The sequence below is a fragment of the Ambystoma mexicanum genome, chromosome 4q (genome assembly GCF_040938575.1).
Source record: "Ambystoma mexicanum isolate Mex_15411 chromosome 4q, UKY_AmexF1_1, whole genome shotgun sequence".
Classification (NCBI taxonomy): Eukaryota; Metazoa; Chordata; class Amphibia; order Caudata; family Ambystomatidae; genus Ambystoma; species Ambystoma mexicanum.
The window spans coordinates 949,012,334-949,033,473 of record NC_090928.1 but is presented as its reverse complement, the minus strand read 5'-3'; the positions used below and the strand labels follow the sequence as shown (position 1 = coordinate 949,033,473).

General features: G+C 47.0%; 1 protein-coding gene across 3 annotated transcripts in view; it reads right to left on the bottom strand.

Moving 5' to 3' along the window:
* The window catches only part of TRERF1 (transcriptional regulating factor 1), a 2,539,264-nt gene that overhangs the window by 987,921 nt on the left and 1,530,203 nt on the right, over positions 1-21,140 (bottom strand). For all 3 annotated transcript variants that reach the window (XM_069608500.1, XM_069608502.1, XM_069608501.1), the window contains exon 9: positions 17,105-17,244. In XM_069608500.1, the coding sequence (XP_069464601.1) occupies positions 17,105-17,244 (140 nt within the window). The remainder of the gene's footprint in view (positions 1-17,104; positions 17,245-21,140) is intronic.

Genomic DNA, 21,140 nt, shown 5'->3' with positions numbered 1-21,140 from the left:
GGAGCCACTCCGTTAAGAGTTCTCCTCGGTCGTCGGGAAAAGTGGTGAGACGGTTCAGCAGGGCTCCACCGGGTGGTGTCGTCGAAGCAGGTCGGCTCAGCTCTTCCCTCGTCGGATTCTTGGTCCTGTGGCGACTTCTAAAGTTCCAGTCCCCAAAGCCCTGCTTTTATGCAGCAAACCCCCATTCACCCAGCCTAGCTGTCACTCAAACATGCTAAGTGGTGAGCCGGCCGGCTCACCACTTGGGCCAATCAGGACGGAGTGCGACTTGAGTTACCAAGGTAACTCAGTCCAGGGTGCCTAAATCCCCCTCCACCCCTCCTAAGTACCCCAGACAGAGTGGCACCACTTTGGAGGGCTTCTGTGGAGAAGCCCGCCAAAAGTGGGACAAAGGGCTCCACTTTGGGTCAGAGTTACAGAGGCGAACGCCAACGCCATTTTAGAATCAAGTTTTGGCAAAAAGTCCCAACCGGAGTCATAATAATAAATATATAAACCGGCGGTATGTTTAAGGCTACCGTAAATAAATAATTAAATGTGTTAGCCTAAAACAATGGGAAATCCCATAGGAAAATATTCGCGGTTGAATATAAAACGTAGTTTCCACTGCCACCAGCCAAAACTCGATCAGGGGGGACGGAGACGTGCCCCCTCGACTAACAGACCCTGGGGCAATCGAATTGCCCCAGCCAGTACGTCCACAATATGATGGTTTGTACTGGTTCTGTTCAGGATTCAAGACTAGCAAAGTCTTTGGTGACTTTACATGCCCTGGGAGACAGTAGTCAGTCCCAGGGTGTGGAGTCTATGTTGGGGAGTCCCTAGGACACCCCTGGGTCACGGCACAGAGGGTGCTGTGTAACCCACATCACAAAAATACATGAGGCCCTATGGAGTAAAAGACCCCATAGCCCATTCAACACAAGGTTTAACCAAGAAAACACACTTCAACATGTCCAAGAGTGAGGGTAAAAGAGTCCCACTCTTGGCAGGAGAAAAAAAGAAACCCCAGAAATCCAGCAAAGCTGCTGGGGGACTCACTAGGTAGGGAAATTCAGCCTAAACAGAGAATTCTCCCTAACACTCGCCCCCCCCAGACTAAGGGACAGGAGGATTTAATCCACTCCTGGATGAACCTCATACCTCTAGTCGATGATATACATCCTAGAGAGTCCATCAGCATTTTGATGGTGACACCTTGACCTATGCTTAAGGGAGAACTCAAAGGTTTTCTTTTGCAAGCTAAAGGACCTACAAACCCTTTGAGGAACATCAGTCTTTTTGTTATAGGGGATCTGGTTGACCAGTCCCTCAGAAGTTGGTACAACTTCTGAACCTATGTTAGGCTTTTTGAAGGGGTCCTTATAAAGGATTCCCTTAGATCTAGAGGGGCCTCCAAGGTTCCTCACCACCTCTCTTGTGGGAGCAGGTTGGGTCTTAGGCCTTTTGATTGGAGGGGTTGGGGTTAGGCGATGTACCTGCTTCCCCTTCCTCTTAGATCTACCCTTACCTATTTTTTTAGGAGTTTTCCCCCTAATATTAGGAGTTGAGTTGGGGTCTTCAGTAGAAGGTCCAACAGTCTGAAGGTTTTTGGCCTTAGACTTTTCTTTTCTGGTTTTCCACCAGCACTGAGAATTACCAGTTCTCTCAGGTCCAGATAGGGGCCTAGTTGGTCTATCCACCTCTTCCTCAGAAGCAGGGGGAGTCAGAGACTCTGAGACTAGGGGAACAATGATGGAGCTTGGTTGGGGCTCCCATGTTCCTAGCATACTATCCTGAAAGGTGCCTGGGTCAGAGGTCAACTTACTAAACCCAAGGCTTGTAGTGGGGTTCTCAGTAGAGGGTCCCACAGGCTTAGAAGGGTCCTTCAAGGTAGCCTTTCTAGCCAATTTGGTTAAGTTCTGCTTCTCCATACTGGGAGGCCTGGGGGTATGTGACACTACTCCTAGAGTTCTTAGGTCATTCCCTAACAGGACCTTCCCAGGTACCTCAGTCTGAACACTGACAGGGATCCTCACTGTCATGTTGTTACACTGAATGAGGGCTGGTAGAATAGGAACCATTTGGACAGGGCCTCCAGACATCTTAGTGGGACCTTTGGGTGCTTTGGCCACATCCTCAGGTTGAAAGAAGCTTTCATCCACTACTGTTCTGCTGGCCCCAGTGTCTCTCCTGGCAGGAGTATCCTGGCCATTGACAAGAACACTGTCCACATAATACACCTTAGAGTTAACAGGTAGGGAGTTATACACAACCCTATTCTGGGGACTAACCAGACCCATAGGCTCTAAGTTTACAGTTGCTTGAAGACAGAAAGGGTTCTTCAGCAAAGAGTTCAAAGTGGGCACTAGCCATCTGTACTTCATCCTCAGGAGTGAAGGCTAAGGAGACTGTGCTGATCCCTGCAGGTTTACCCTTGCACTTGGGATCTCCTTTGATATGGTCAGTACCCTGACAGACATAGCATTGTCCAAATGCTCTCTGGAAGGGTGGCTTGTTCTGACCTCCTTCTGGCTTGTGGCCAGAAGGTACACTAGCCTGATTCGGTTTACCCTGGGGCTTACCCTGGTTATTTGGTTGTTTGTGGCCCTCTTGGGTATGGGAGGTATTAGAATTCTCTTTGGAGTCCTTTTTAGGCTGTTTCTCCCCATCCTTCCTCTGAGTTACCCCAGAATCCTTGTGAGTGGCCCTGTTGGCAACCCACAAGTCAGCAGCCTTAGCTAGTTTCCTAGGATCTAATTCCTGTGAATCAGCCAAGTGCTGTCTGAGCTCAGGAGAGCAGGCATCATAAATTGACTCCAACATAAAGAGATTTCTCATCCCCTCATAAGTGTTCACCTTGTAACCCTTAATCCATCCCTCTAAGTTTTTCAAACATTCACTCACCCAGGTAGCCCAAGGGGTACCATCATGCTTTTTGAGGCTCCTAAACCTCTTAAGATACTGGGAAGGGGTTTTCCCAAACCTAGCTATCAAAGCTAGTTTCACACATTCATAGTCCTTCCTATCCTCCTCCCCCATCTCCATTACCACATCAGTTGCAACAGGGGGAAGCCTAGAGAACAACCAGGTGAGTAAGTCATTTCCTGTGATGTTCTGGAGCCCATGATTATATTCAAACAGAGACAACCAATCCAACACATCCAACTTAGGCTCATACATACCAACCAATTCTTTAGGCATCCGGGGTCTTTTAGGACTGGAACTTCTAGAGGAGCCAGAGAGAGAAGCATTCTCAACAGATAATTTCTTCATTTCTAAGTCATACTTGAGCTCCATTTCCCTTAGCCTTAGTTCTTTGTCAGTTTGAGCATTAAGTTTCTTATACTCCAATTCTAGTTTCATTTTCTCCAGTTCAAAGTATTGAGGACTAAATGTGGGACCTGGTAAAGGTCCAGTAGGTACAGCAGGTAGAGCAGGCAGAGGCCTAGGGGGGACAGTCACAACAGCCTCACCCTCCTCTTCTGACTCTTCCTCAGAATCATCAACATTTTGCTCCATGTTAATTTCAATACTGTCATCTACAGTTACTGGAGTGGTAGGTTCCTCTGAACCATCACCCAGGCTTTGGTTAGCTAACAATCTTTCAATCAGCTCCATTTTCTTGCCCTTAGTCAGGAGATCCTTATGTTTACAGAGCACTCTTAAACAATCAGCAGTTTTGGCTGCAAGGGACTCTTGACTATAGCTTTCTATAACTGACATGTTAGAGGATTACTTTTACAGTGCTAAGCTTTGTGGTTAGTTGCACTAAGGTATCTAAAGCACAATAAAATGTATACTCAATACAAATCCCACCGCTGTACACCAGTGTTAGGCAGAAACCTGTGCAGTTCCCTTGGGGAACACTGCAAAAGATTTAAGACTACAGGTATAGCAGTAAACCCACTTGGTAGCAGTCTGCACCACCCAGATTTACCTGGTAGCTGTGGCTGAGCAGTCAGACTCCCCTCAAGAAGAGTTAGGCAGTATGCAAAGTATACACAGTATGTACTCAGACACAATAGCACAAGCAAACACTGACCAGAGCTTGGTTTCAAAAGTATATAGTTATTTATTTTTTTAAGAACACATAAGTTGAAAACACTCTAGCAAAGTATAGTAAAAAAACTTAAAACACAGTTATAATGAAAGCAGTTTCAACCCTTACTCCTATCTAGACAACTCTAAGTTAACTCCACATAATTAAAACAGAGGTGAGCGCTTAACGTTAGATGACACTCTAGTAGGTTTAAGGAAGGGGTAAAAAGAAACAGAAATGGGTTAAACACACCACTCTAAGGTTCAGAACACTTGCAATAGGCTCAAAGAAGCACAAAGTCACAGGTGAGCAAAAGTCACTAGGCAGGGCCCACTCTTAGAGTAGCCGGAGCGAAAATGTGCCCAAGATCACACTGTTATTAGGGATTCAAAGTCTTGCAAAGAGTTAGAAAGAGTTTAGAGTGGCTTAGAAGTTTAGCCAGGGTATTCCAGGCACTCCCAGGTTCGAAAGCCGGGGGCTAAATCTACCCCGTACAGTCGGTGGCAAGGGAGGCCAGGCGGAACACGGTACCTTAAGCGGAAAGGATCCTCCAGCGGTGGCAGTTGTTCCAGGCAGTGGCAGCAAGGCTCGACGTCGGTCAGGGGAGAAGAAGTTCTCGCAGAAGAGCAGAAGAAGGAGGTCGCTGCACTGCCCGGGAAGAAACCAGCCGCGGAGTCCTCCGGTCAAAGGGTTGTACCGACTTTCGTGGTTGGGGTAAAAAGTGGTGGGGTTCCGGTTGCCGGGGTGCTTGGCACTGGCAAGGCGGCCACGAGATACCTCGAGAAGCGAAAAGAAGGCGAAAACTGGTTGTCCCCACCAGTCAAGGGAAGGAGCCACTCCGTTAAGAGTTCTCCTCGGTCGTCGGGAAAAGTGGTGAGACGGTTCAGCAGGGCTCCACCGGGTGGTGTCGTCGAAGCAGGTCGGCTCAGCTCTTCCCTCGTCGGATTCTTGGTCCTGTGGCGACTTCTAAAGTTCCAGTCCCCAAAGCCCTGCTTTTATGCAGCAAACCCCCATTCACCCAGCCTAGCTGTCACTCAAACATGCTAAGTGGTGAGCCGGCCGGCTCACCACTTGGGCCAATCAGGACGGAGTTCGACTTGAGTTACCAAGGTAACTCAGTCCAGGGTGCCTAAATCCCCCTCCACCCCTCCTAAGTACCCCAGACAGAGTGGCACCACTTTGGAGGGCTTCTGTGGAGAAGCCCGCCAAAAGTGGGACAAAGGGCTCCACTTTGGGTCAGAGTTACAGAGGCGAACGCCAACGCCATTTTAGAATCAAGTTTTGGCAAAAAGTCCCAACCGGAGTCATAATAATAAATATATAAACCGGCGGTATGTTTAAGGCTACCGTAAATAAATAATTAAATGTGTTAGCCTAAAACAATGGGAAATCCCATAGGAAAATATTCGCGGTTGAATATAAAACGTAGTTTCCACTGCCACCAGCCAAAACTCGATCAGGGGGGACGGAGACGTGCCCCCTCGACTAACAGACCCTGGGGCAATCGAATTGCCCCAGCCAGTACGTCCGCAATATGATGGTTTGTACTGGTTCTGTTCAGGATTCAAGACTAGCAAAGTCTTTGGTGACTTTACATGCCCTGGGAGACAGTAGTCAGTCCCAGGGTGTGGAGTCTATGTTGGGGAGTCCCTAGGACACCCCTGGGTCACGGCACAGAGGGTGCTGTGTAACCCACATCACAAAAATACATGACGCCCTATGGAGTAAAAGACCCCATAGCCCATTCAACACAAGGTTTAACCAAGAAAACACACTTCAACATGTCCAAGAGTGAGGGTAAAAGAGTCCCACTCTTGGCAGGAGAAAAAAAGAAACCCCAGAAATCCAGCAAAGCTGCTGGGGGACTCACTAGGTAGGGAAATTCAGCCTAAACAGAGAATTCTCCCTAACACTGTGGCATGGACCTTAAGAGTTAATAGAATGAATGGGAACGTGCACATATAAAATAACTCAACCAGAAGGAAAACAGAAAGTCCACTTATACCACATCAACCTCTTAAAAGAGTGGAAGGAGAACCCATCAGCCACCCATGTCAAAGTACTAGCCGGCCTGGTTCTGGAAGATATAGATAACTTTAACTTAATTCCTTCTGAGTTATCTATCCAACAACAAGAAGGTCTAAAAGATGTAGTGGTCTCAATCCCTGATGTATTCTCAGAAAAACCAGGAAGAGTAAAAGGTACATATCATTCTCCAGCATTGGATCTTTCATGGATTCACATGCTTAGAATATTCCCTGTCGTCAGACTGGGACCCCTCGGTACACATATATAGCATTTTCCTATAGGAAAACTTCTGACACTTTTGTGTCATATCTACGTCCTTTTGGGGCCCGCATACGCATGCCCCGTAGGACGTTGCGGTATAAGAGCCCCGCCCCCGCGGCTCCCTTCAGATTTCAACCGTCTCCAAAGTAGTGGGATCTCCTCGCGTTGTCTTACTATTTTGTACAAGGTTGTGTACTTGGAGTTGGAGTTAGGTGAATGTTTCCTTCATGTCGGGAAATGCGCTGTTCCGTCCGTGCGCGACGTGCGGCTTGAAAAAAGTTTACGAGGCGGATGGACATATGGATTGTATATACTGTCTCCACCCTCATCATTCGGCTGATAACTGTGACATATGCAAAGGGTTTTCTCAAAAGACCCTCAAAGACCGAAATCGACGGCTGGTGGCATGGTTGAAAGATGGAGCGGGGGCATACCCCCCTTCGGAATTAGGCTCCACACAATCGGCAAAAACATCACACCGCGCTGTATCGTCGGAACCACCGGCGAAGAAATCTCGACCGGCGGAGAAAGAGTCATCTCGGAGTCATTCAGCTAGACAATCTTCGACGAGAAAATCGTCATCTTCGTCAAAAAAGCATGACAAGGAAAGGCCGAAATCCTCCTCGGGCGATCACCATAGATCGACCACGAGTCGAGAGTCGAGTAAAAGCAGGCCAAGTGCAGAAAAGGCGGGACCGCCTAAACCACCTGCTAAGCCACCGTCGTCGACGGCGGTCCAGTCATCGGCCTCCTTCCTACCACTGACGCATGTGGTATCTACCGTCCCACCGACAACGACTGCGACAGTGGCCTCGTAGACGGAGGTTCTACAGGAAGCCTGGAGGCCTGAAGTTTTTGATCCGATCCCTCCGGATACTTTACTGCAGGAACAGGCAGTGTCGCTGTCCTCGGGAAAGGACGAGAGCGGGGGAATAGCTGGCCCGGCAGACCTCGGGCTACGAGTGGTTGACAAGTCGTCGATGAGGGGATCCGGAATTCGGGTGTCTGCCCCTCTTCTCAATCCTCAATCTGTTTTGTCGTTGGAGATTCTGTCCATGCTTCAATCTTTAGTACAGTCGTTGGACCAGAGACTACCTCAGGTAAACCTGGCACAGTCACCAGTCGACGAGCCGGGCCCGTCCCGTCCACCGACTCACTTACGCACGCCAGTCTCAGCACCAGAGGCACCCCAAGAGGAAGGTGAGCTGCCAGATTCGGAGCCTGACAGAGGAGCCATGTCGGTTATCTCATCATCCCCCTCCAGGATTCCAGCCTGGGAGTCAGAGGTGGGGTTAGAAACCCCAAGGAGCCCGGCTCACCCGTCCCCCCGGATGATATTGCATCATTCCATTCTATGATGGGGAAGGCGTGTAAGGAATTCGGTTTGTCCCAGGAAGAACAGAAAAAGGACTGTTTTCTTTTCGACCACATGGGTAAGAGAAGGAGGTCAGTGTTTTCAATACCCATACTAGATCATGCGTGGAAGGAGGGTTTGCAGACAATGTGTAACCCCTTTTCAGAACCGGCGGTAAAAGGTCGCCTTGAGAAAAAATTTAAGGCTCCAGAGTCTAACCCCAAGTGCTTATCCTCCCAACCAACGCCTGAATCGGTGGTGTCGGCGGCAGCGGCAAGGAAAGCAAAGGCCCAGCACAAGTGCACGACTCCGCCTGAAAACGAGGCAAGACGTCAGGATGCCTTCGGCAAAAAAGTGCTATCTGTGGGAGCAACTACAGTAAAGGCTGCAAACTCTCTGGCTATTGTAGCCAGATACGACAGAGAAATGTGGCACAGGCTGGCTCTGTTGCTGGATCATCTTCCGGAAGAGCATAGGAAGGCGGCGATGTTACTTGTCCGAGAGGATGAGGAAGCCTCCAATCACGCAATAAACATTGCGGTGGACCTCGCTGAATCGGGCTTCAAGCAAGTCAATAATGGGGTCATGTTACGATGACAGACATGGCTTAAGTGTACCTACTTCAGGCCGGAGGCACAATACAAAGTATTAGATATGCCCTTTGAGGGAGACCTTCTATTCGGAGAGAAAGTAGATGAGGCCGTAAAGGGAATGAAAGAGGACTCGGACACGGCACGCTCATTGGGTGCCCTCCAGAGTTGCCGAAGCTACAAGTCTTTTCGTCCCTTTAGAGGGGCTTCAGGTAATTCCAGATTCTCTGCGTCAGGAGACAGATCCTTCAGTAGGCCGGCGTACCCCTCCCAGGGATACATGCGTGCTTCCCAAACAGCAAACCGATGCCGGAACTTCCAGACCTCCAGGAAGAGACCATCCTATCCGTCATCGTCGAGAGAGAAGCAAAATAAAGATCAGCAATGACGAGCAACACACCGTTCTGGGGGGAAGAGTATCAGCCTATGTCGACGAATGGGAACGAATAACGACAGATCAATGGGTGCTGGACACAATAAGGAACGGGCATTCTCTACAATTCAAGCGCAGCCCTCCGCACATTCCACCTGCGTTCGTCGCTCATTCCCATCTGAGGGTACTGCAACAAGAGGTAACACTCATGTCAGCAAAAGGTGTGATAGAATTAGTTCCAGCATCACAGAAAGGTCAAGGGGTTTACTCAAGATACTTCGTCGTGAAAAAACCAAACGGAAAATGGCGTCCCATTCTAGACTTACGCAATCTCATCAGGTCCTTAAAGAGCCTAAAATTCAAAATGCTCACGCTCCAGGAAGTGATCCGAGCCGTTCAAGAAGGGGATTTTCTGGCATCCCTGGATTTGCAGGACGCGTACTTCCATATTCCAATGTGTCGGAAACACAGGAAGTTCCTGAGGTTTGTGATAGGGCGGACTCACTACCAGTTCACGGTTCTTCCCTTTGGGCTCAAAACCTCCCCCAGAACGTTCACAAAATGCCTGGCCCCAGTAGCGGCCTGGCTAAGAAGGCAAGGCCACCATGTATACCCATATCTCGACGACTGGCTGGTAAGGGGATCCTCCCCAGCGTCGACCAACACAAGTTTGCAAGCCACCATGCAGCTTCTACAACAGCTGGGATTTGCCATAAGCTTCAAAAAATCCTTGCTGATGCCATCGAGAACGTTGGTGTTCCTGGGGGCACAGTTCGAAACCCAGTCGGGGCTAGTGAAGCCTTCCCTCGACAGAATCTCAAAACTCAATCAACTGGCGAGTCGACTACGGCGAAACACCAAGCTTTCAGTGAGAAAATACGTTTCGGTCCTAGGGGCCATGGCATCCTGCATCCATCTGGTGGCCAACTGTCGCCTATTCATGAGGCCAGTTCAGGAGTTCCTGGTGGACCGATGGACACAGGCCCAAGGATGGTGGTCAGACAAGATAATCATCGATGACAACAAACTGCTTCGGACTCTTCAGTGGTGGCAGAGTTTCCACAACCTGAACTACGGTGTACCCCTACAGGAACCGGAGTTCCAGCTAACCATAGTCACGGATGCGTCTCTAACTGGCTGGGGAGCTCACATGGGCATTCTTCAAACGCAAGGTCGTTGGTCTCAAACGGAGTCACTCCTACACATCAACGTGTTAGAGCTCAGAGCAGTGCGATGGGCCTTGAAGGCGTTCCTACCACACATCAAGGGATCGGTCATGTGTGGGAGAAGCAGGGGTTCTGGCAGACGGCAGAGTAGGCAGGTAATAGGCATGGAAACAGGGGATGGCCTTGGTAGCTGTGGGCCTTGGGTGAAGTGGGCCGGCTTCGCCTGCCGGCGCCCAATAGGAGGACAAGTAGGCTGGGGCAGCCAATCAGGAGGCTTGCTCGTGCCTCAATAGGCAGTGCCATGTTTTATTTGAGAAAACAAGGGGGGGCGGGATCCAGTACCCTTTCCATGGAGGCCCAGAAAGTGTGGCATTGGGCATTAAAGCACAAGATATCCATTGTGGCTCACCATCTCCCGGGAGTGAGGAACTTGCAAGCGGATTCCCTCAGCAGAAGGATGGCCCAGATACACGAATGGGAAATGGACACAGTTCAGCTGACGAAAGTTTTTGAGAAATGGGGTCACCCCCCACTGGACGTCTTCGCAACGAAGGAAAACAAGAAATGCAAGCAATTAGCAAGGAGGGTTCCATGGGGGAGGCGTTCTCCTTCCCATGGACGGACAAGTTCCTTTATGCTTTTCCTCCGTCCCCCCTCATACGGAGGACGGTGCAGTGGATACGCAGGTACAGTTGCCGGGTAATTCTAGTGGCACCGTACTGGCCGAGGCAACCGTGGTTTTCCGGCCTGCTTCACCTGTCGCTGGAACAACCAATAGCGTTTCCGAGAGTCCCGAACCTACTGTCCCGGGACAAAGGTACGGTGTGGCATCATGACCCGGACAGTCTCAACCTCACAGCCGGGCTTCTGACTTTTCAGAATTTGGTACCTTAGACGTTTTGGAGGATTGCCAGAAAATTCTGCAAGCGACTCGGGCCCCTTCTACCAACAAATCCTACACCTATAAGTGGCGAAGGTTCTGTGAGTGGTGTCGAGGACAACAAGGTCTACACCCATTAAAGGTGACTCCGGAGCAAGTTCTGCCTTATCTGCTTCACTTAGCAGAGGGGGGTTTATCTTTCACATCGATAAAGGTGCACCTGGCGGCCATCTCTAGGTTCACGAGGAAGAGACAGTCGTCTCCTTTATTCGGCGACAGATTAGTGAAACACTTCATGAGGGGTTTATTTCGAACTTTTCCCCCAGTAAAACGTTTTCCACCAACATGGAGTCTCAACGTAGTGCTGGCAGGCTTAATGAAACCACCCTTTGAGCCTATGGCCACTTTGGACATGAAATTCATATCGTGGAAGTTGGCGTTCTTAATTGGTATCACGTCAGCTAGGAGAATCTCGGAACTGCAAGCGTTGGTCGTAGACCCTCCATACCTAAGATTCTTTAAAGACAAGGTGGTTCTGGCAACTAATCCTACTTTCGTTCTGAAAGTTCCTACAGTGTATCACAAACACTCGTCCATTGTCCTCCCTACTTTCTTCGCGACCCCATCATCGGCAGCGGAAAAAGCTCTTCATACCTTGGACGTTAAGAGGGCCCTAAATTTTACCTACATCGTACACAAGAACTCAGGTCTACTCGACAACTGTTCATCGCGTCTGGTCCGTCGATGAGAGGAAATGCAATTTCTAAGCAAGGATTGGCTCGATGGGTCTCGTTGACGATTGCGTTTTGCCACTCCAAGGCCGGAAGGCCGCTGAAAGGGCATCCTAGAGCCCATTCTACAAGATCAACGTCCTCTTCAGCAGCATTATGGGCAGGAATTCCGCTAACAGACATATGCCAGGCTGCAGCATAGTCGGTGCCCCACACGTTTACCCGCCACTACTGCCTTGCGAGGCAGCATGCGGACGAGATGCAGATGGGAAGAGCAGTCCTGCGCCATCTGTTTCAATAAGGTAAGCTCTACACTGTGGAGAGTTTTTTCTACCTGTTGGTGACCGTATGCTTTATGGAGGTACAGATATATGGGTAAACTTATTTCTTGTGTACCTATGCATTGTGTATTTTTGTGAGTGTATATTGCATTGCATTCTCACCGCCGTCTTCAGGTTTACTGCTATACAATCTATTCTAAGCATGTGAATCCATGAAAGATCCAATGCTGGAGAAGGGAATAGTTTCTTACCTGTAACTCCATTTCTCCAGCATTGGTATCTTTCATGGATTCACATGCGCCCGCCAGCCTCCCCGGAATGCAATGTATATGCTTGATAGGTTTGACCCTTCCTACTTTGGAGGGGCCAAAATCTGAAGGGAGCCGCGGGGGCGGGGCTCTTATACCGTGACGTCCTACGGGGCATGCGTATGCGGGCCCCAAAAGGACGTAGATAGGACACAAAAGTGTCAGAAGTTTTCCTATAGGAAAAGGCTATATATGTGTACCGAGGGGTCCCAGTCTGACGACGGGGAATATTCTAAGCATGTGAATCCATGAAAGATACCAATGCTGGAGAAATGGGAGTTACAGGTAAGAAACGATTCCCTTATATTCGAACCCCTGAAGTCAAAGTTGTTCATCTAAAACCCTATCGTCTACCTGAGACACGTAAACAGATAGAAATCGAGGAAGTCAACAAAATGTTGAAGGCTAATATTATTGAGCCCTTCTCAAGTCCATGGTCCTCTCCTATCGTGTTGGTTACAAAACCTGACAGTTCCTGGACATTCTGCATACACTTCCATCAAGTGAATGCCATATCCACTTTCGATGCCTATCCCATGCCACGCATCGATGACTTGATAAACTCGGAATAGCCACCTATCTATCCACCTTAGATTTAACCAAGGGGTACTGGCAAGTCCCCGTATATATGAGCCAGATAAGGAAAAAATTGTGTTTTCAACACCTGTAGGATTATTCCAGTTTAAAGTCCTCCATTTTGGCCTACACGGTGCACCAGCAACATTCCAACGCCTCGTGGATTACATCCTGCAGCCCCATTCTGATTTCTGTGGAGCTTACATTGACGATATTGTCATTTATAGGAAAAACTGGGAGGACCATCTCTTCCATCTTTATACCATCATGAAACTCCTCAGGAATGCTGGCCTAACTGCTAATCCAGCTAAATGCAGATTGGCCCAATCAGCCGTGATTCACCTTGGCTTTTTCATAGGGAATGGGAATGTACAGCCCCAACATGAAAAGGTAAAAGCCGTCTTGGATACTCCAACTCCCAAGACCAAAAGAGATCTTAGGGCTTTCCTTGGTCTAATAGCATATGACGGTAGGTTTATCCCTAACTTTTTGGATAAAATGGCCTGGCTGACGGATAAACTTAAAAATGCCGAACCCCAGAAACTTCAGTGGAACAATGACGAGATATGCTATAACATCTTAAAGCAGACGTTTTGTCAAAACCCCATACTAAAGGTAGTCAATTTCTCAAGAGAGTTTGTGTTACAGACGGATGCATTTCTTACAGGGTTAGGAGCCGTTCTGTCCCAAATTTGCGACAAACTATATTACCCCATACTATACACCAGCCGCAAGTTATTCCCATGTGAAAAACATTACTCTGTGGTAAAACCAGAAGCCCTAGCCATCAAGTGGGCCATTTTCCACCTTAGGTACTACCTATAAGGACGAAAGTTCACACTGGTTACAGACCACTCACCCTTAGTTTGGATTAGTCAATGCAAAGAGTCCAACCCTTGTGTCATGCAATGGTTTCTAGACCTACAACCTTATTGTTTCACAGTGGAAACATTGATTTTCTTTGCCGGTTCCCCTGTGAAACAAATGTGTCTACATCGTATAGACCCAAAATAAATGGGGAATTGCATCGCCACAACCACTTGAACAAGTGGCAGTAACAGTAATTCCTTAGGGCAATTGTTTGGCATATAAACCGCAGAATTTCCACCTAACTCGTAATGAGGCCCAATATCCTCACTAATTATTGTGTTGATTTGCCGGGAGACACCCAGGCCCCGGACCTACTGAGAACTGGGAGAACAGGAGACAACTTTGTTGGTCCAGTTGTCCCTGAATACTACCCTATCATGGAGAATGACTACCCTGACAACCTTTTCTGTATTTTGGCCATCACTTGTACACATTGGGTAATGAAAACCTGAGTTAAGTACATTCCCATGTCTGTCCTCTATGTCAAATAATGTCCACCATTGGACAAAGGTAGGAAGAGGTGAGGGAAGGGGATGGTGGACTCAGCTGATGACAGTGTCTACGAATCCTGTGTGATAGACTTCCACTGTTATAAAAAAAAAAGCCATGCATCCACACTACTGGAAATATGTGTTCTTTGGATGTGAACAGTCAATTTGTGTACTTATCTGTGGATGCTGAGAAGGGGATGAACTCTTAATGGTATGCTGTTTCTTTCCTGAGAAGAAGAATCTGTACAAGCCCTTCTGTCTTGGGATCTTGCCTAAACACCTCTAAAGGCCTGATAAAATCTGCCTTTATCTTTAACCATGGCATTAGGTTTAGCTGGTTGTGTTAATATGGCTATTTGGGGTTAAGCAGTTAGTGAGCCTGCTTGTTCTTTTGCTACTGTCTTGTCTCTGGAATAGTCAAAAAGCTGTGACTTGTCACATGGAAGGCACTTTACATTTTTCTGGCCCTCTGGGGGGTGGAGAGGTGTAGTGCTCCTGAGATATGTGGCCCATCTAAAGTCCACACCCAAGCACATGACCCTGGAAGATGTACCTTCCTGCCTGGTTAAACTCTCAAATAATTTTAGCCACCCCAATACTTGCAAAGAACCAATACTTCTTATCAGGAGGTAGGCATTCTGCAAAATCTGTAATTTTATTCCAAAATTGCAGGTTTCAAGTCGGCAGGATGGTATACGAGTTTGCCTGCTTAAAAAAAGGCACTAATCAAATGAACCTTCTTGTCAGGAGGTCCTAAGCTTTCTCTTCCTTTTCGTTCTCGAGTCAGAGAGGAAGAGGTTAACAAGGAAAAAGAAGGAGCTACTGAGGAGCTCCTTGACAGGGATAAATAATCCTCTACTGCTGCTGATAGACAAGATGAGTTGGTACACAGTTTCTTCTCCACTATTGGCTAGAATTTGGAATTGCAACCCTTGTTCATTGAGGCCTCTGTTTGCGTTGAAGGCCAAATATTTGTTGTCTCTTTTAGAGCGTCTGGTTGGATTGGAATGTGTGTCTTTTCATGTTTGGACTGCTGCCAGGACTCCTGTATCCTCTGACACCAGTTGGATTAACCCAAGAAACGCCATAATTCTGAGGAGCCTTCCATGAAGGTCACACATCTGGTTGGAGTGCCTTTCGAGCTCCCTCTCTCTTGTTCACAACCTTGGAAAGTGGGTCTGAGCCTGAATCTGATGGTTAGTCTCCACCTTAACTAGCCCCTGTCAATAGTGGAGGAGGTGGAGGGAGCGAAGAGCCCACTAGTAATGGGGACTGCAATGGAATCAGAGTCACAGCCGAAGCAGCAGGCTGTTGAAATTAAATCAGCAGTGTAGAAGAGACTGGCGTATAAGTATGCATTGTGAAAAATATGAATTGGTGCTGCATAACTGATGTAGGAGTCAGCCGGAGTCAGGGTTGAGGCATTACTTCCATAATAGTATCACAGAAAAAAATTCAACATGACAGAAGCCGTAATAAATGACTTACATTTGTGCTGAAGATGATCTTCCTGCTACAAAGTCTGCTGCCTTTACATCCTAAAGATAGGCCCTGTGGGCAGGTATTGCACATAGTAGGAGATGGGACTGTAGACTTTTGACTTTTCCTGCAATGTGTTGTACATAGTACCTATGGAAGCTTTACAGTCTAAAAAGGGAGTGTTGAGAGCTGACCAATGCACAGATGGTTCAAATCTGCCCCTGAAATGAACTGTTAGGGAACCTCCATCAGTCAAATGGTTTGAGAGGTTTCATGCTCTGAAGACAGGTGTGAGCTAACTCTTCCATTGTAGATTGTTCCTACTGAGAAGAAGGAGCGTTCCTTAATACTAATGAAGGTTGTTTCCTTTTTGAATTGTCAGACTTGGATGACTTTTCCAAACTGTCACCAGAGCCCTATGTTTTTTCACCATGCTTGGGGCGATTCTATACCATTTTGCTAAAGGGAAAGCATCTGGGCTGATTGCGCAGTAGTGCAATACTGATTATGTTGCTACCGACCGTTAAGCCTGTACGGCTTCCAGATGAGTCCACACTCTAAGGAAACACACAGGGGTATATGTCTGTACGCCCTGTGGCGATCTTACTCATGCGGTTCTGGCATCCACCAGAAGCGCTCCACACACCTCAGTCTTGTGATCAATTTTAGCCTGTTGAAGCTGTACCTCAGGGATTAACTCAGCTTTAGGTGTGGAGGATCCCTAAGTCTGTGAGCCAGTATTAGGGCTATTCCGCAACCCATACAATATTCTGGTAGAGGCCGGTGGTACGAACTCCCTACTGACTCAGAGGCATGCACGATTGTGTCCCCTCACTGTGCCATCCGAGAAAATGGAGGTTTGTTAACTTACATTACTGATAACAAACTTCCTAAATGTCTTTGGGGAGGCGCCCAGAGCAGTTCCTCCAAGCATGATAACCTGATTGAGTGAGATAGGCAGATTAGTGTGTCATAGAAAACACAGTTAGGGCAAAAACGGCCTTGGTCAAGACACAAAAAAAAAGAGAGTGTGCGTGCAGCCTCTCAAACATAGTACACAGCGGCACAAAAAAGCAATGATAAAAATGAAAAAGAAATGTGGGTGCGAACATTGAGCTTCTTCCGTGTGGAGAAAAGGTCTGGTGGTTGGGCCCAGGAGATTGTGCCAGTGAGGTGCTGTGTTACGGCGGGGTTGTGTAAGGCGCCCGTTTTCTTTTCATTTTAATAATTCCGCTCCACATCATGCTCTGGTCCTGTCCCTAAAGAGAGGAATGCCCCATGTATATGGAGGAAAGGGGACGTGACATAGAAGTATGCAGTTGATTAACATTGTTGTATAACAGCACATGAAGAAAAAGATTTTCCATTTCCCATTACAACTTTAATAGGACCACCGCACTATTAAAAATCTGTACTGTCCTTAGTTATTTTCCTTTAGATATGCCTCAATTATTCCAGCTTTTATTTTACTGAAAGCCTTGGCTCACCAAACTCATTTTATCTAATAACCAAACAGGTCACCACATTAACCCAGCCCATGCAACATCATGAATTTCACTTATTGACTCACTGCACTATTCCCCAGTTTGCTGATCTCAGCCACCAGCTGAAAGAATGGCTATAATTCCATTACTCACTGGAGAATATTTCCCAGGTTTAAAGACAAAGTCATAATTGTATCACATGAGATGGTACCTCGTTGTAGACAATCTTTACTTTCGGGTAATGTAAATGGCTTCCAAACAAGTGTTGCTTTGTGTTCATCTTTCTCCAAGAGTGACCGAGACTGAAGTTCAGGAATCTTAGCCTGGAATCTTAATCCAATATTGATCCGCCTAAAATGATCAAATAATGATACAGTTAGTTTAAAATACAACCATCTTGAATTGCAAAACATTTTCTATCAAAGGATTCCCCCCTATAATTATTTTAACTTTTTTGCCAGGCCATGTGTCTGTGGTTGCAAGCTTTGTTTTGCTCCATTCATTCCAATCAGTCTACCTTGAAAAACCAGTGTATTAACTCAAGATAGTGCCCTTTTCACTTTTACAACAATCATTAATTCTCTACATGCTCTGCAAATACATATTGCTTTATTTCTGTGTTATTTTGATCTGTACCATTTTGATTATCCCCATCATACAAGTGCATCCCATTTACGGGGCTATATTTTAACACAATATATGTGGCAAGAGGCAGACTGCCTTCCTATATGTAATATAATCTAACAAAATATTCACGAATAATGGACTGCCTACAATACTGAAACATGGCTCCTTTGGCCCAGACAAACACACTTTTCTTCAAAGAGTACTAAAAGTTGACTGGTGAACTGAACTTGATTGGGAAGAGATCCCTTTCAGCTATATATTGAGGCTTACAGGGGGCCTACTATTATTTTCTGCCAACACAGGCATGTATCTGGGTAATCCCTCCCACTAGAATAAGGAAAGAATGAAAGATTCCCAAAGGTATTTGTGGCAGATGAAAAATGATGTTCCTGAGGCAGAAGTTTAAGAGTACATATATCATTATATTTTCTTTGTAGCTTCCAAATCTGTCATACCATTAATACAAAAATAAAAAGTTGATTGCGCTGTCCAGATACAAAAATAAAAAGTTGATTGTGCTGTCCAGCTAACTCGAGAGTCATTTCTTCTCGCCCTGGTGTGACTAATGCCTCTGAATCCGTTGTAAATCTGCAACTCTTCACCCATATTGAACCAAACAATTACTCAGTGACTTTAATTTGGTTTTCACCCTTGCTGTGGCAGAGAACCCACACACTGGGAAAGGGACACAGTGGTACAAGCAGGAGATCAGGAAACCACTTATTTGGTATATTACTCCATCCTAATACATCGCCTGAAGAACCCGATGTACAGTAATAATACAGCACTAAAAGAGTTTGCTTTGTGACATTCGAGTACCTGACCAAAGTGGCCATGTTCATCTAATCCCCTGCTAACTTCAAAGTGCAAATGGATTTTTGGGGCATCTTTGGCACTGGCTGAGTCCTCCCATGTGGGATCTAGACACTGGGGTTATGTCGGCAGGATAAACTGTTGGATTGCAGGACATAGTGTCTATAGCTGCAGAGCTGGTGCCTCACATGTGGAATCTTCTTCTCTTGGACCTTGCTCAATATATGGATCTTACCAACTGCCAGGTTGAGGTATTTGTCTACTCTGTTACAAGCGGCAGCCATCTTGGAGTAGTAAGCAACTGAAATGGTAGAGGCAAATGATGACCTCTAACAACTGTGGTCATGGTGGATAGGACTTTTGTCTGCTAGGCCTAACCCTTGATTCCCAGAGAGTAGATCTACCCACACATCTGCTCGATTAAAGGATGGTATTTATCAGCAAGTTTAACATGTTTAAAATGTGAGAAATCATGCCTCTACTAAATGTCTGATTAACTCAGCAATGTTTGGATGGGAATTTTGCCACAGAAATTGCAGTGATTTGTACTCAGAATTACCCTATCCAAACGCAAGTGGAGTTTGTTAGGAAAGAAATTAACCTATCCCACCATCCTAGGCACTTTAGGATAAGGCGAACCCCATTAGGAGGCTGCTAACAGCCCAACGGGGCGGCCTAAGGGTCCCCATACGTTCACAATATTATAAGCAATATAGATGCTTGAACGTAGCGCATGCCTACAAAAGACGCCATTTTGTAGCTATGGCAGAAGCATAGGGCCTGCATGGCCATGAAGCACTCAGTATATTAGACACAGGCCGCAAACCTGACAAGGAAATCTGAATAGGCCGCCCAAGGGCTGATGAGAGACACCTTCTGCTGCAAACTTACATAGAAACCCCTTTTGTTTCAAAATTGTTGTCAATATGTTGTTCCAAGAAAGAATGCGCCCTGCAAGGCCAGGAGACAGCACCAGGTGCCTTGGTGTATGTGTTATCACACACAGGCCAAAGCAGGCTTCCGATCCTAAACAAGCCAACCATGAAGTATAGCCCATGTAACTGTCCCAATCCTTAGACCCCCGAATTCCAAGATACCCGTTGACCCCAGACCACCAACCATAAAACAATCCACGCCAAAAGATCTAAGAGTATGATCGTTCAACCTTAATTCTCACAATGGCATGATTTGTAATGCGAGGTACAGGGAGGGATAAATTATAGTTCAAAGTGAGGGTGGATCCTTGGAAGCCAAAAAAGACACGATCAGGGTGAGTGAAATGTGTGTGTATGTGGGTTAGTGTGACATTGAGACACCCAGTGTCCGTTTTTTTAGCATGCCAGGTGCACTGTATAATGATAGAGTACCACTATTTTTTAAATGTAGCTAATTTCTCTTTTGGCCTTGGTTCCCCGGAGACGATGAGCCCAGCTAACCCCACATGATGGAAGTTGGACAGACTGGGCTGGGACCAATGTCCTGGCATTCGCTATGTAGCTGGCCACCCATGTATAGGGTCGCACCAATCAGCCGTGCAGGATTTTACCCTATCCAATGACGTCACTGCTGAAGGTGTGCCCCTTTTTAACCTTCTCCTTGTACCCTTTTTCCTCCGAATGTTCCTGGGCAGCAGAGTTCTTTGCTGGCACATCTATTTTTGTATAATTAAAACTTGTTATCCTTGCAAGAGTTTCTTTGGCCTTTTTCCCTAGTGGGTTGTATTATTTCTGGTGTGAGCATTTAGGGGTGTGCATTTGGTGATCCCGACGTGATCCAAGCGCCCCCCCCCCGTACTTGCGGAGGTGACCAGGCCGCTTCTCCAGCGGGGCTGCGGCCACCTACAGCGACCAGTCCTGAAAAAACGCGTATTCCCAAGTGGCTTTACAGGAGCCGTCTTTGCAGAATTCCTGCCTGTTCTTTGGAGTGGGGGCACGGCTCTGAGGAGAGTGCACATTGGCATCTTAGGGAACCCTGTGACGGAGGAGTTTGGGTGACCACGCACATGTGAGTATAAGTGATAACAAGTACGGGACGAGTATATGGGAAAATGTGAGAGGTGTGAACATGTAGAAAGTGAGGTTGTTAGTGTGGTTTGTGTTGTTTTTATCATTATTACTGCCCGAGTGAGGGGAAAAAGTGGTACCACGTGCATTTTATAACGGAGGATAAAGGAAACAAATAGTAGCCCCGCATAATTAGTGGGCTCAGGAACAGTAGTAATTCTTAATTTAGCTTGCTATTTTAGTTTATTGTGTAGGGTGGAGGCCTGCGTAGGGCCGTTTTTGTAATTAGTGTTGTGTGTTGAGTGTGTCAAGTGTGAGAGTGGGTGTGGGGGAAGGAGAGAGGGGATGAGGGATTTACTTTTTTGACGGCAGCGAGTGCAGCGTGCTAGCAAAGACGTAGGGTTAAGGAGGCACAAGGACCATCATATTGGGACGGGAAGCACTGGAAGCCGCGCAAACAGAATTAAACAATTACATACAGCACAGGCTGAAGTACAACCCGATAAGACAGCAGAGCAAGGGTCCCATAGGTGGGAAGCGGGAGAATTTGTATTCAGGGTAGATAACACAGCTATAAGAAAGGTGCATATCGAGGAAGAAGGAGAAGGGGACACAAGGGCACACAGTCTTGGGTACGAGAATGTTTGGTCTTGTCGAGCAGAGGAAGACGGGTGGGGCCCATTTGATGAGTTTGAAGATGATGAGAAGGCAGAGCAAGCACCTCAGCAAACTCCTCGAGTGGAGAATTTATGGGTGGGAAGAAGGAGCAGGAAAAGGACTGATGGAGGGAGGACGAAGCTACAG